General features: G+C 45.3%; 1 protein-coding gene across 3 annotated transcripts; it reads left to right on the plus strand.

The window, feature by feature from the left end:
- The first annotated feature begins 112 nt into the window (after window positions 1-112).
- Window positions 113-14,151, plus strand: prpf40a (PRP40 pre-mRNA processing factor 40 homolog A). Of its 3 annotated transcripts, none has more exons than XM_086124322.1 (26): window positions 113-176; window positions 2,233-2,376; window positions 2,957-3,037; window positions 3,529-3,547; window positions 3,633-3,649; window positions 3,732-3,773; window positions 4,563-4,673; window positions 4,860-4,980; window positions 5,195-5,219; window positions 5,907-6,125; window positions 6,211-6,319; window positions 7,762-7,826; window positions 7,904-8,068; window positions 8,492-8,600; window positions 8,680-8,830; window positions 9,951-10,084; window positions 10,433-10,547; window positions 10,718-10,809; window positions 10,887-11,003; window positions 11,415-11,552; window positions 12,406-12,501; window positions 12,592-12,678; window positions 12,773-12,863; window positions 12,935-12,996; window positions 13,384-13,536; window positions 13,739-14,151. In XM_086124322.1, exons 1-26 carry the CDS (start codon window positions 174-176, stop codon window positions 13,826-13,828), a joined length of 2,556 nt encoding a protein of 851 aa, XP_085980448.1. In that variant the 5' UTR covers window positions 113-173; the 3' UTR covers window positions 13,829-14,151. The 3 variants fall into 3 exon arrangements, with proteins under 3 accessions (XP_085980448.1, XP_085980449.1, XP_085980450.1); XM_086124323.1 differs by having other exon boundaries at window positions 12,773-12,854; XM_086124324.1 differs by lacking the exon at window positions 113-176 and adding an exon at window positions 2,065-2,094.
- The last annotated feature ends 1,758 nt before the right edge of the window (window positions 14,152-15,909 follow it).

A 15,909-nucleotide genomic window follows, 5' to 3' on the forward strand; every position in this document is an offset into this window, starting at 1 on the left:
GCTTTCCTTCTTCATTTATCATTTGACTGAGCATTTTTGCGCAATAATGGCGCACGATGACGGTTTCAAATGTTTACCTTTGACCTTGCAGCAGTCAGTGACAGTTGAGCCAATCGCGTGGCTCGTTGTTGCGACGTGCTCCTCCAGTGTCTCGGAGATCCCCTCTGGTCAACATGGTGAGTTTTGGACCATTCAAAACAACTTGCCGCTTTTGACACGATAAGAAGAAGTTAGGATCGACTTTTTGCTCGCTGGTGCTTATTGTTAAGTTAGGGTGTGTTTCTATGTTGCCATTTTGCCAAAATTAACGCTCTGTATGCCTCGAAAATGCGGGTTAGCATCTCGCCTTAGCATTATGCTAACGTTGCCGCACACACACTGGCCCGGAAGGCTTGGCTAATTCCTGGATTTTTTTTCTTTTTCATAATACGACCACGCACTGGTCAGAAGTAAACATGCAAGTCACTACGGGTCAATTAAGTCTTTTCATAATAACGGAGGCATGATAAGTGGCGTGGATCCTTCTCGAAGGCTACACGTTCCATGGTTTACCCCACACGGTTGCCAGAGTTTAGACACCTTCCGAATCATTCATTACTTGCCGAGTTACACAGCGCTACATTTACGTCTCTATTTTACGCCTCTATCATGTCACATGTTTGCTAATTTTTAAAATCGTACACAGTACACATGTGCTTCAATAACGATTTAAGCAAGTGAGTTCATTTGATTGATTTTGCACATTTTGCGCACAACTTACGAAGTGATTTACATCATGAAGACAAACATTCGTAAAAAAGCCCTTTTTTAAAATCAATTAATACTTCAAAAAATAGAATAGGATAAATCATTTCAAAACTTTCTGCACGGTTAAAGTGACCTGTAACCCGTAGAACTCAATGAAAAACTTGCTTTCGAGGCGGGAAGTCAGAATAAGGAATTTTGTATATGTGGTTGCAGAATTGTCCACACTCTTTTCTAACTGGGCGTTCGTAGGTGTTCAGAATCCACCAATGATTCAAACTGATGTTAAATAGGAATGAACACACACTTGCCACCATTTCAAGTGTCTCCGATTAACTCCAAATAAAGCTGACCTGTTTTCAGACGAATACGTTCCTGGTTTCTTGGCATGTTGCGCTAAGTAACAATGTTGGAGTAAGTTGTGGAGCTTTATGTAGGTAACGGTAGAGCTTTGCCATCACCTCTTGGAAGCTGCGTGCCAAGGAACTCCAGTGGCGCCCTGATATACACCTCCAAGTTCCATTCATTCTGTAACTACGCTTATCTCAAATCATCTTTCCCCATTGAAATGAATGGAAACGCCATTCCAGCACCCCAACCAAAGTTTTTGTAATATTTCATTTTAGTTCGTTTTTCCTTAGTTTTTATTATTGTTTTTCGACCTATATTATGGCGGCCCGGTAGTCCAGTGGTTAGCACGTCGGCTTCACAGTGCAGAGGTAGCGGGTTTGGTTCCAGCTCCGGCCTCCCTGTGTGGAGTTTGCATGTTCTCCCCGGGCCTGCGTGGGTTTTCTCCGGGTGCTCCGGTTTCCTCCCACGTTCCAAAAAACATGCATGGTAGGCTGATTGAACACTCTAAATTGTCCCTAGGTGTGAGTGTGCGCGTGCATGGTTGTTCGTCTCTGTGTGCCCTGCGATTGGCTGGCAACTGGTTCAGGGTGTCCCCCGCCTACTGCCCGAAGACGGCTGGGATGGGCTCCAGCACCCCCGCGACCCTAGTGAGGATTAAGCGGTTCGGAAAATGGATGGATGGATGGATGGACCTATATTATGGAGTATTTGTCCAGTTCAAGTTAGCGGGAGTTGAGAGCTTCATTTGGACAAATCTAGTGCTTTGGTGCCACCTTGTCACATGGACAATTATTCACCGTTTTTGGATGTGGACTGTAAATCGGAGAGGGTCTGATCAAGTTCTGATCTTCATTTTAATTGAACCACCTCTGACTCTTTGGAGTTCACTAATGTGTGGTGTTTCCCCGTTCACGGCAGTCTTCCTCAGAGGCTAATAATGGCCTGAGCCAAGCCGCACCTTATCCAGGTGTACCACCCTCAGGGATGCCTCACCCCTTTGTAAGTCCAATGCCGGTCATGTCAAAAAAAAAAAAAAGCTCTTCCACCTTAGTTTTGAGTGAAGGGCTGAAGTAAGACTGGTTGGAACACGCGCCAATCTTTGCGAGATCTGTTCATTCTCAATCTGGTTCTCTCTAGATGGGACCACCAGGAATACCACCTCATTTCCCTCCCATGGGTATGCCCCCGTTGGGGCAGCGACCGCCCAGCATGACTCCGATGCCGCCTGGCATTATGCCGCCCGGGATGCTGCCATCGATGTCAGCTCCTCCGATGGGACAGGTCAGTCGAACAACTTGCGCATCCTGTTGGCAGAAGAAGGTTTTGCGTTTAGTGGAAGAGGCAAATGAACAGGTTATAAAGTTGCATAAAATAAACACCTAGGTTTTTGTGATCGAAAAAAAAAAAGAGAAAGTGTGGGTGTCATCTTACCAGTCCAAGATCACTTCCTCTTGTGTGACTTTGCAGCATTATTTATTTATTTTTGGTCTCTTCATTAAATGCTGCCAGGTGTGTTTTTATACAAATTCTTAATATCCACTACACAGTGTGTTTGTCACAGCGCTTCAGTTTTCTTTGCATTTGGGGATTGCGCTTGTCACCTCGTTCAAACATATGCGATCCCACGCGTGTGTCATGGAAAGTTTGGAGAAAGTTTGTTCTGTTTGCGCGGCGACGCGATCACAGATTTGAGGCAGTGTCATCACACCACAGACTCAGCAGCGCACACTCGCGCGCTCCCTCTCACCTTCCCCTCCCGTCTTGGCGTCAGCCCTTCTTGGCTTCAAGGCCCGGATGCCAGCACCCTGTCTCAAGACTCTGAAAATGCCAGATGAATATTTCATGGTGTTTCTTTTAATAGATACAAGGTATGATGCCGCCCATGATGGGGATGATGCTGCCTCCTCGCCTGCCAGCTGCGACCCTGCAGCCCACTGGGCCGGTAACTCTTCTCCATCCTCCTCCTTTCATCAGCAATATGCTGCCTCGCACACCCATTTTTTATTTATTCTTCAAATACACCGCTAGCCGCGGCACGGCATTGGAACATGGAAGCAACACAAGCTGTTCTTGATAGGAATGAAAATGAACATTTTGTATTTATTTATTTATTTATTTATTTATTTATTTATTGCCACTTTTGTTCAGCCATGAATCACTTTTAATTGAATCAGCGGTGTTCTTTAATATTCAGATGTCACTGTGAATAAGCATCGTTAGTCAAGCCGTGTGAGAGAGCCAACGCGGAATCCACTTCATCATCTCGAATTGTGTCCCGACGCTTTGCGCTAATGAGCAATGCTTTGTAAACCGTTGCGTTTATCAAACGATGATTCCCTCGGACGGTCTCATCATTCATCCTTTAGAGACGGCCGCGGGTGTCGCCGTTGTTTTGAAAAAAAAATCATTATCCCTTCTTTTTCTCCTCAACAGCCTGGTGTCGACACCCCAGGTAAGTGCCTTAACTTCACAAGAGGCCTGAAGTTTTTTGTTTTTCTCTAGATGTCATTCTAACTTTTTGTTTTTATTTTTAACAGCTGCGCCAGGAACCACCGTAAGTTTCTTTGTTGTCGTCCACATATTTCACCTGCTGTCATCCCGATAGCCGCTGAATTTTTTTTTTTTTTTTTTTGCAGAGTACAACAAATGGATCTGCACAGGAAGAACAGCCCAAGAAGGTTTGTGCACAAAGGACCTTGTGGAACCAGAGTTTTCATCAACTTGCAGTTAGCTAGCTACATTTAGCAAAATGCTTGGAAAAAAAAAAACATTAACAATGGCTCTTGACCAGTACGCTGCTGTATCAGGCCACTCTCCCGCCCGTCAGATGCTGTCATGACCGTCCGGGCCAATCAACATTTTTGGGCCACGCCTGCCAAAAATGGCCCCAAAGCGGGTGGTTTTTTTTTCTTCAAAATGAGATACAACCGGGCAGATACAGATGCTTATCGTGATGCCTGAAAAAAAAAATCCAACTGGCACACACTTGGCTGTGTCAACAAAAATGAATTGGGGTTCAAAAATCAAAGAGAAAAAAAAACAAGGTACAGCGTCCTTAAAATGTGACTCTTTTGCTTCTTGAGATAAATGCTTGAAACATGACGACCGTCTGAAACGACGGATACGCTTGACATTTCCTGTGGCGGAATTTGGCGTTGAAACTCAAACAACTTTGAAGTCAAGTCGTGCAACGGCGCAGATTGTGTTTGGCTTTGGCGTTTCGACCATTCCCGTATTTACTCACTTGCAAGGCGTCGTCCAGCACCGCCACAGGAAAGATTGTAGAACTCGTCCAATACTTTTCGTTCATCTAATCAGATAAAAAATAAGAAAACATCAAACCGTGTTGCTATGTATTTTTACTCATTAGTTGCCCCTCTTTTCTGCTACTTTTCAAGACTTTGAACCAACAGTCGTCTGTTTTTGTAATGATTTTTTTTTTTTTTTTGGTTTGTTTTTGGTTTTAGAAATCCATATGGACTGAACACAAATCACTGGATGGAAAAACCTATTACTACAACACGGAAACCAAGCAGTCTACCTGGGAGAAACCAGAGGATCTCAAGTCTCCCGCAGAAGTCCGTAATTGCCTTATTGATTCACCAACGCGGTTTGCGTTGTTGACTATCTCGTCCATTTATTTAGACACAAACACAAAACTGTTGGGTATTGATGACGAAACACGTTTTTCTTTTGAACATTTTGCTTCTTCTGTGCAACGTGTAAAACAAACAAAGCAACCACTTTGTGCTTGTGCCCCTCAGCAAATGTTGTCGAAATGTCCTTGGAAAGAGTACAAGTCGGACACAGGCAAGCCATATTACTACAACTCCCAGACAAAGGAGTCCAGATGGACCAAGCCCAAAGAGCTGGAGGACCTGGAAGGTAAAAGGGCCGCCGCCTCACACACGAGCCTTCAAGAATTAAATGATGGCCTTAAATCGGCATGCCATAAAAGGGGCTCGGCCTTTATTTATGCACACGTGAAAGATGGCGTCTCCCAAGGTGCATTCGCCCCGTGCCTCGCGCTCTCAGAGGTGCTAAGAAATGGAAAAAAAATTGGACTAACAGCCTTGTTTCCCCTTTTGTCTTATTTCAGCCATGATCAAAGCTGAGGAGAATGGGTAAGTGCTTCCTGTTTACCTTCAGTAAGCACACAGACTGTGTGAGTTGCTTTTTTTACTTCCGAGGAATTAATCTTCAGGGTTCCCACGGGTCCTTCAAGTTAGTAAAAATCCATAAAAAAGAGGTTGTAAAATTATATTCTTAACTCATTCAGTACCAGCCAATTCTGGACCAGGTCTGAAAAGACGTTTAAAAACGTCTTTGGGAGTGAATGAGTTAATTGTCCTTAATTTTCAGGGAAAGCTTCTAAAATCAATAAAAATCCTTTAAAAATTATTTTTACTCTGAAAATAAATTGAAGTTTTATATATTCAAAATAAAAAAAATTTCTTAGTGTACTTTATTTGACAATGAATTCAAGTTTTTCTCATTTTCCAACCTGTAATACGGGTCGCAAAATGAAAATTTGACATACATTATGTCAAATAAAGGGTGAGCTGATTGCCCCTAAAAATAAAGATGTGCCCTTCCTTTGGCAGCAATAATTTGAACACTAGCTCAGTGATATGTGGCTTTCTGATCAGCCCGCATATTGCTGAGCAGGCATTAAATCCACCGTGAATCCCCCGCTGAATGGAGAAAAAGTCCTTAAAAAATGGCTAAATCAGCCCTCAAAAGTCCTTAAACCCTCCATGAATAAAAAGCAAGTGGAGAGTGGGAACCCTGATCTTGTGATATAATTGTAGGCCACCGGAAGTCGGAGCTCCTAACATCACCGCCGAGCCCGTGCTGCAAGCTGAAAGCGTGCAAGCGTCGGCGGCCCCCGCCGCGGAGGTGGAGCCGGTGGAAGCGGTCCCCGAGGATCAAACGTCCCTGGCGGCCGCGCATCAAACAGCCGAGGTCAAGACCACCGACGTGCCCGCGGTGGCGGAGAGCAGCGCCCCCGCAGAGGCTCCGGCGGCCAGGTAGCACCGATCAACTTGATCGGAGAAGACCATCTTTTGTGTTCCGAAAGCCGATTTGACGAGCTTGTCCTTCCCTCGCCTTCAGTGCCGAAGTCAAGAAGGAAGAACCACGGCCGGAAATTCAGAAGAAGGTTTTGAAATGGAACACCAAGGAGGAAGCCAAGCAGGCCTTCAAGGAGCTGCTGAAGGAGAAGGTAAACGTGCACTGAAGAGGAGGCCCCAAGTCCTCTTCCAAATTCAACCGCGCTCAGTTTGCAGCTCATTTCTTTCAAACAGAAAGCTGCAACTTGTGTTCTAAATCACGCCAGTTCGTGGGCCACGCGGACTAAGGCCGCCCTCCCAACAGAACACCAGATTACTGCAGTTCTGAACTCAATTCCCGCAGTCCCGAAACGTCTTGCTGGCATGAGCAATGTGTTTTTTTTTTGTTTTACTGACCAATTTCCATGTCATCAACTTTCTGCATTAGCTTTGTACAATCAGACACATCGGCTTCAGCGCTAAGTGCCTTAATTTCAGCACTAACTAAAAAGTCGTTAAAGGGACTAGGGGGGGGAAAAAGGCGGAAAGATGGCCATTCGATTGAATGACCTTAATAGGGGACAGTAACGGACAATTAACTATTATTTTTAATGGGAAACACATTAAGGGGGGTGGGGGGGACTCTGAATGAATGTTCTGGACTTCAGTTTCCGCGCCAGGATGCAAACCAGCGATGGTGTGCTACGTGTGCTCTGTAGCTCAGCTTCCCATAACGAGTCTGCTGCTGATTTTTTTTTAATATCTTTTTTCATGACGCACTAGATGAGACTGAATCAACAGCCATGCCGTTTTGCCTCACCTCATCGACGGGACTCCGAAAGCCAAATTCCTTCGTAAAAATTCACTTTTACAAGACGCTGTCAGTCCCGTGGCACAGCCAGTGAGGTTAGCTGATGTGTTAATCGGCACATCCAGTACTTTTTTTTTTTTTGGGCATCGAGTCCTCAGAGAACCCACCCCGAGCTGGAGTTTGCAGTTGATTTTCACCTCCTGTTGCTGGGGAAATGTGACTGAACACCTTGCCATGCCCACCACAGTCGCTGCTATAATGGCTCTTTTTAACTCTCCCGCTCCCCTTTGGGGGGGGGGGGGGGGGGGTCTTTTTCTCGCCATTTTCCGTAAGATCTTAATGGCTCTGTCTTCATGATTAGTTTTTATTCGGACCAAGCACACGCGCACTGGGATTAAAGCGTCAAGAGTTAGCGGCGCGCTTCAGTGAGTTGGAATAACTGTGACAACTGTGGAGATAGCGGCACGTGGATAATGGATGCCGCAGCCTGTCCCCGGGAGAGGCGGGCGGCCGAAAGGGCCCTCGTATAAATCCTCCGTGACGTCTCCCTGAATGACGGCCCCGCCGCACCTGTTCACCCCGCATCCATTAGTCGTCAGGAAAATGTCTGCACATCTCCTGGGGGGGAGTCCTGCCGCAATCTGGGTCACAACTGGGAACGAAAAACAATTGACTTCATTAGCCACCGGAGCCCGTTCCAGTTGGCTTTTTTTCCCTCCTCGGTTGACTTTCCTCCTTGTTCTCGCTAGAGGTTTTGGGTGAACGAATGTCAAAAGATATTGACGTTTTCTCCTCGTTTTTCAGGGCGTGTCCTCCAACTCTTCATGGGAACAGGCGATGAAATTGATTATCAACGACGCCCGCTACAGGTGAGCCATTCTCCTCTGAAGGCCTCATCGGCCGCGCACCCGTCTGACCTTCCGATTTCTCATTTTCGCCTCTCAAGCGCTCTCCCCAAGCTGAGCGAGAAGAAGCAAGCGTTTAATGCCTACAAGGTCCAAACGGAGAAAGAAGAGAAAGAGGAGGCCAGAATTAAGTACAAGGAGTCCAAAGAAACCTTCCAGAGGTTCCTTGAGAACCACGAGAAGATGACTTCCACCACCAGATACAAGTACGTTGGCATGTCAAATCTTTGTTGTTGTTGTTTCCAGTCTGGCTGTATTGACTTGGGATCCCCCGAATAGTCAATGTGATGATGCGGAGAGTGTCAGTGTGAGGTCATGGCTTGTGCACGCCATTGTTGGGTCCTGGCACGCTTCCTTTTCAACGGACTTCAGAGTCCCATCACATGAATGTCGATGATGCCATTTTCTGTGTGTGTATCTCTTACATACATTTCATACTTCCTGCAAGTCCTCTCACATTAGCCGCAAGTGTTTATTGACTCAACTGCAGAGTATCGGGTGTTTTCTCGAGGAGGCCACTGTTTGAGCCTCAAAAAAAAAAAAAAAAAAAAGCAACATGCATTCAAATTCGCTAATGGATCGCTGTTCCCCAAAACACTCCCACATGAACCGCGTACGCACGTTTGCAGGAAAGCAGAGCAGATGTTCAACGACCAGGAGGTGTGGAGCTGCGTCCCCGAGAGAGACAGGCAGGAGATCTACGAAGACGTCCTGTTCTACCTGGCCAAGAAGGAGAAGGTGAGGCTTCGCCGTGATGCGGCATCGCGTCCAACGGCGCCACCCGCTGACGTCCGACCGCCTTGTCCGATGCCTTCAGGAGCAAGCCAAGCAGCTGAGGAAGAGGAACTGGGAAGCCTTGAAGAACATTCTGGACAACATGGCCAACGTCACCTACCGCACCACCTGGTCAGAAGCCCAGCAGTACCTGCTGGACAATCCCACCTTTGCCGAGGACGAAGAGCTCCAAAGTATGCATGCATCTTTGTTTCTTACCCCCAACTGCTTGCGGTTCGTTATTCCTCAATTCACAGATGTTGAACCCGCGGATAGTCACAGTTCCACATGAATGGGACGTGATGATCATGAAGATATTGCTCTGGCGCCATCTTCTGGCATGGTAGTTCAATGGCACTGTTTGAGTTGACAAGCTACAGTCATTTTGCCCCAATTGTGGCGTTTTAGTGCCAAGGAACTGTCTTGAAGTGAGTCGAGGAGTTTCATTCAGACCAGTGAAGCCAAAGGCGCTTTTGTCATGGGCCGCGTTGTAGTTCGTTTGCCTCAGAAGGATCTTATGAATGTGAAATCACCTCATCAGATTACAAATGCACAACAAATTGATGAACTACTTTTGGGATCAGAAGCCAATTAAAATAGTTTAACCGATGAATGTTTTTGATTTAATGGGGAGGGTTTAGTCACCCCCCCCAAAAAAAAACATTCCAATATTGTTTGTTTGTTTATTGAACATAAAACATATATACAGTAATAATTTGACAGAAAATAAGGTAGATAAAAAAAGAAAGAAATCAATCTTCATACAACAGTTATTATGTTCAAGGGAGTAGGAAGAAGTAAAAAACTTATCTAGTCCTACATATCTCATCAAAAATGTGACGTCACTTCGCAATTGTGGTGACTGTGGCAAAAATAATCTAATGTTGCCATCTTTTGGCATCTAGGTGCCAAGGAACAACATTGAAGTGAGAAGAGGGGTTTCATTTAGACAAAACGAGTCTGTTGTCGCCATCTTGGTGACAAGGAACCATGTTGAAATGAGCTAAGGAGCTTCATAGAAACAGGAAGTTGTGCTTTGATGCCGTCTTGTGCTCTTTGTGCCAAGGAGCTTTGTCAAAGTGAGTTGAGGAGCTTCGTTTCGGCCACGCGCTCTGCCTGTTTATTTTCAAATCACATCAGCAGCAGGCAATTTATTTTGAAGGGCCAGGTTGCAAGGCCGTCGTTTCGTCTTAAACTTAATGCGGAGGAAATGATCAACCCTCTTAGGCGAAGTGTCATTCGAACACATATTTTCCGCAGTTTGCCACGGGGCTCATCGGTCAATTTTTGATGATGATGATTTTGCCCTACTAGACATGGACAAAGAGGACGCGCTCATTTGCTTCGAGGAGCACATCCGCGCGCTGGAGAAGGAGGAAGAGGAGGACAAGCAGAAGACTCTCCTGAGGGAGAGGAGGCGCCAGCGCAAGAACCGAGAGTCCTTTCAGGTGAGCTGCCGCTCGCCAGGTCCGACGTGGACTTGCTTGCCCCCCCCTCCCGTGCCAAAAGTTTGATTGGCTTTGAAATGTGAGATGGGATATCACCGCACTCGAAGTCGGAATGTCACTCTCGGGTTATGATGTCAATTACTCCGGGAAATAATCGAGTCGGCCGATGGGATTTGCACAGCAGCCCCAACGTTGCGCCATGAGAGGGTGCTCATAGACGGCCAAACGCTCATGAGGCTATTAATGTCCGCGTGATGCCGGGGCAAAAAAAAAAACAATGTTGCGTCAACCTGTTTTTGCCCCCTTCGGCCAAAACTGTCAAGTTGTGCGTGTCTTCTTTTGGCACAGAAATTTCTGGATGAGCTCCACGACCACGGCCAGCTTCATTCGATGTCCGCCTGGATGGAGATGTACCCCACCCTCAGCTCCGACATCCGCTTTGCCAACATGCTGGGCCAGCCAGGCAAGACAAAACTCATCAGACCACTCATTTGTGCTTCCTCGCTTTTTTTTTTTTTTTCCCCAGCGAGTAGTGTCCTCCTGATGATCAAACTGTCGTAGAATCAAATTGCCGCAGGACTGGAGGAAAATACAAAGAAAGTCAACTTCATGTTTCTTTGTGGTTGTCTGCAGGCTCCACCCCTCTGGACCTTTTCAAATTCTACGTGGAAGACCTCAAGGCACGCTACCACGACGAGAAGAGGATCATCAAGGACATTCTGAAGGTGACCTACAAATCTGGCGTGCGCGCTCACAAACGGGCGATTTTCTTTGACGCCTGTTTTTGCACATACTTGCTCAGGACAAGAGCTTCCTGGTGGAAGTCAACACCGGCTTTGATGACTTTGGCTCAGTCATCAGCTCAGACAAGCGAGCCACCACACTCGACGCCGGAAACATCAAGTTGGCCTTCAACAGCGTAAGCGCTTCCCGTTTCTTTCGCCTTCTCGATATGAACCACAAATCCGAAATAGTCAAAATGTCCAACGTTTGGGATGAGTTTGCACGTCAGAAGAACAAGTGCGACACATCGACAATCGCCGACACAGAAGATCGCGTGTCAAAAGAGTAAGAAAACAAAGACGCCAAAGCACCTTCATTCCGCAGCCGCCACCGGCCGCAACTCTCGCCGTCGGTCGACGAACTCCACATCTACCTCTACACGCTCATTCGCTGACACCCACGTCACTCACGAGCCCGGGCCACTCCTTTTAAAGTGATACACCCTCAAAGTCAACAGATAGTACAGTCTCCATGTGGACAAAAATAAAGGGTTAGGGTTTAGTGCAAGTGCAAATAAGATCTGCTCGCTTTGCGCATCTTTGCTCAGTTGCTGGAGAAGGCGGAAGCCAGAGAACGGGAGCGTGAGAAGGAGGAGGCCAGGAAGATGAAGAGGAAAGAGGCGGCATTTAAGACCATGTTGAAGCAGGCCACGCCCGCCCTGGAGCCGGATGACGCGTGGGAAGCCGTAAGTGCCGCCGCCTTTTTTCACGCGCGCGAGCCACCGTGAAGCCGCCGACAACGCTCAAATGAATCGAGGGAAGGCGCATTTTTCACATGGTGGGAAATGAAAGTTTCGTTCCTATTTTGACATGTGGGCGGCAGCCCATTGTTGCACTTTTCCTCATTTATCAGAACAGCTCTAGTTTTTAAGGGTCAGACATGACTAAGAAGCCTCAAAGTGAGTCGTGCTTTGCTGGAATATGGAAATTAAACTGACTAAAATTGGCGGGGGGGGGGGACCCCCAAGCATGCAGAAGAAGTCATGATTGCCTCATAAATCCATAAAATAGAAATTCCGCCGGTTTCATTGCAGCAATAAAACTGGACATTAAAATGGCACTTGCTGGCAAAGAAAAAAATCCGCCCTCAGCCACATAACAAAAAAAAAATCTGTGGATTGAAGGCCTTTTTATTTTTCTAGCAATGAAGGAATTTCTTATTTTCAGCTTTTTTATGCAAATAAAAACAAGCCGTGCAGGAAATACAAAAGAGGTCTGCCATTTTGTTTTGAAGGCTCCTTTTGAAGTTCTTTGAAGATTCCGCCCTCAAAGACGGTTTGCAACAAGTACTCTGGTGCGCATCTCTGAATCTATCTTAAGTAGACCCACAAAAACGTCTCCAGAAGCCAGGTCTGTAAAGATGCAGCAAGTCTTGCACTTCAAAAGTTAAATACGACTGAACTGCACTCGACAAATGTACTTAAATGGATGAAATCGAAACTGGAACATTCAGCCCAGGTGTAACTTTTAATTGAGTGATACCGTCGCCTACCACTAGAGGAAACCGTTTTCCTTAGAGCGTGTTGTTGCTCTTTCCAGGTGAGGGAGCGGTTCCTGAAGGAAGCAGCCTTCGAAGATGTCACCCTGGAGTCGGAGAGGAAGAGGATCTTCAAGGACTTCATGCACGTTTTGGAGGTAAGTGCCAGTGGGCTGCGGGTCTCCGTCATGACTTGAATGAGCCCGTGAGTTTTATTTTTATTCATTTATTTATTTCCTTTTTGACAGCATGAATGCCAGCATCACCACTCCAAGACTAAGAAGCACTCCAAGAAGTCCAAGAAGCACCACAGGAAGCGATCCCGCTCTCGATCGGTCAGTTGGGGGGGGGGGCAAAAAAAAAAAGTCAGCACATGAATGTCATCAGTATGATGATTATCCTCATTACAACGATTCCATATTTCCTCAGGGCTCCGAGTCTGAAGAGGAGGAATATCACAAGAAGAAGAAGCGGTCGGCATCCAAAACCCCTTCAGAGCGCTCCTCGAGTGGTGAGTCAGGTGAGTCGCCGCGAAAAGCCGCGCCCTCCGCCGATACGCGCTCACCTTTCCCTGTTCACCTTTGACCCCAGAGAGAAGTTACAAGAAGTCCAAGAAGCACAAGAAGAAGGCCAAGAAGAGACGACACAAGTCTGTAAGTCAACAAACACACCAAAGACAATGGAAAGTCTTGCAATCACGACACTTTAGATTTTTTTTAAACTTCTATATACATTTATTTTTGGGATCGTAACATAAGTTGAATAAAACATTACCATCTGCATCTTCCCCCCAAAACTTTTGGTCTAAATCATCTGCTGAAATTGGCCTGCACTTCGGTCAGTTGTAAACAACTAGGAGTACGTCATTACTTCAATATATTCACTATTTGGTTCCGTATCTCCAAATGTGTTATTAAATTACATACATTGACTGGGAGAAAAGAAAATTAGATGAACACAAAAAAAAAGTATTAGGAAGGGGCAGGGGAGTGTATTGTGAATGAGATGTGACGATGACGCCATACCTGCTCGTCCACCAGGGCTCCCCCGAATCAGACGTGGTCGACAAGAAAGGACGAGACGCCAAAAGGGACAAAGACAACGATAAAGACAAAGACGGCGACAAGGCCCGAGGGAAGTCGCACTCGGACGGCAAACACAAGTCGCCCAAACGCAAAGCCGCCAAGGAGGAGGTTGCCATTTTTACATTTCTACTCCATTTGCCTGCGATTTGTTCAGAGAGGGGAAAAAAATGCTGAGAAACATTCAACATGTTTTTTTACTCATCAGCCGGAATGTTTTTTGTTTGAGGCAGCCGCTATTCTCACTTTCACGAACTGCGATGTGTGTACGAGCGCAAGTGCAACAATTGAGTGAACTTTTTTTCCTTTTCAGGGCGGCTGGGACACGTCAGGAAGCGAACTGAGCGAAGGTGAACTGGAGAAAAGACGACGAACTTTACTGGAGCAGCTGGACGCGCCTTGATGACACGTCGTCGCCTCACCGCACACTTGCATTCTTTTCAAAGGGCACATCGCCCCCTCCAGGTCTCCGCTGGGATTGCGGACACTGAACTCATTTATTCCCAGGATCTTAATTCTGTCTAATCGCGTTCCTGATTTGTCTTTTTTATTTTTAGGCTTTGTTTAGTGATTGCTGATGTTCTCTATCAGCAACATTTAGTTTTGAGCAGCAACTTGGAAATGCCGAGAGCGAAAGTTATAGGGTCATTGGATGTGAGTGCAGCACCCCACCTTTTAATTCAAGCCTTCAAACTAACTTCAATGTAATAAAAACTTAGTGTTCCATGTTTGTTTTTGTTTTTTTCAACACACATGTATAGTAAGGCATTTTTAGCCGAAAAAAACGACCATGTATATATAGTAAGGCGTTTTTTAGCCGAAAAAAAACGACCATGTATATAGTAAGGCGTTTTTAGCCGAAAAAAACGACCATGTATAGTAAGGCGTTTTTAACCCAAAAGAACGACCATGTATATTAAGGCGTTTTTAGACGAAAAAAACGACCATGTATAGTAAGGCGTTTTTAGACGATAAAAACGACCATGTATCGTAAGGCGTTTTTACCCCAAAAAACGACATTGTATAGTAAGGCGTTTTTAGCCCAAAAGAACGATCATGTATAGTAAGGCGTTTTTAGATGAAAAAAACGACCATGTATCGAAGGCGTTTGTAGCCGAAAAAAACGACCATGTATAGTAAGGCGTTTTTAGACGAAAAAAACGACCATGTATCGTAAGGCGTTTTTACCCCAAAAAACGACCATGTATATTAAGGCGTTTTTAGACGAAAAAAACGACCATGTATAGTAAGGCGTTTTTAGACGATAAAAACGACCATGTATCGTAAGGCGTTTTTACCCCAAAAAACGACCATGTATAGTAAGGCGTTTTTGGCCCGAAAAAAACGACAGTATATATAGTAAGGCGTTTTTGAGCCGGAAAAAACGACATAGTATATAGTAAGGCGTTTTTGGCCCGAAAAAAACGACATAGTATCGTAAGGCGTTTTTAGCCCAAAAAACGACATAGTATAGTAAGGCGTTTTTAGCCCAAAAGAACGATCATGTATAGTAAGACGTTTTTGGCCCGAAAAAAACGACATAGTATCGTAAGCCGTTTTTACCCCAAAAAACGACATAGTATAGTAAGGCGTTTTTAGCCCAAAAGAACGATCATGTATAGTAAGGCGTTTTTAGCCGGAAAAAAATGACCATGTATAGTAAGGCGTTTTTACCCCAAAAAACGACATAGTATAGTAAGGCATTTTTAGCCCAAAAGAACGACATAGTATGGTAAGGCGTTTTTGGCCCAAAAAAAACGACAGTATATATAGTCAGGCGTTTTTGAGCCGAAAAAAACGACATAAAAAACGACATAGTATAGTAAGGCGTTTTTGGCCCAAAAAAAAAACGACAGTATATAGTAAGGCGTTTTTGGCCCAAAAAAAACGACATAGTATAGTAAGGCGTTTTTAGCCCAAAAAAACGACATAGTATAGTAAGGCGTTTTTGAGCCGAAAAAAAACCGACATAGTATGGTAAGGCGTTTTTGGCCCGAAAAAAACGACAGTATATATAGTAAGGTGTTTTTGGCCCGAAAAAAACGACATAGTATATAGTAAGGCGTTTTTGGCCCGAAAAAAACGACATAGTATCGTACGGCGTTTTTGGCCCGAAAAAAACGACATAGTATAGTGAGGCGTTTTTGGCACGAAAGAAACGACAGTAAATTAAGGCGTTTTTGGCCCGAAAATAACGACAGTATATATAGTAAGGCGTTTTTGGCCCGAAAAAAACGACATAGTATCGTACGGCGTTTTTGGCCCGAAAAAAACGACATAGTATAGTGAGGCGTTTTTGGCACGAAAGAAACGACATAGTATAGTAAGGCGTTTTTGAGCCGAAAAAAACGACAGTAAATTAAGGCGGTTTTGGCCCGAAAATAACGACAGTATAGTAAGGCGTTTTTGAACCGAAAAAAACGACATAGTATAGTAAGGCGTTTTTGATACGAAAAAAACGACATAGTATAGTAAGGCGTTTTT

Source organism: Hippocampus guttulatus, chromosome 11 (assembly GCF_054856545.1).
Source record: "Hippocampus guttulatus isolate MCC_2025c chromosome 11, RoL_Hgut_1.0, whole genome shotgun sequence".
Classification (NCBI taxonomy): Eukaryota; Metazoa; Chordata; class Actinopteri; order Syngnathiformes; family Syngnathidae; genus Hippocampus; species Hippocampus guttulatus.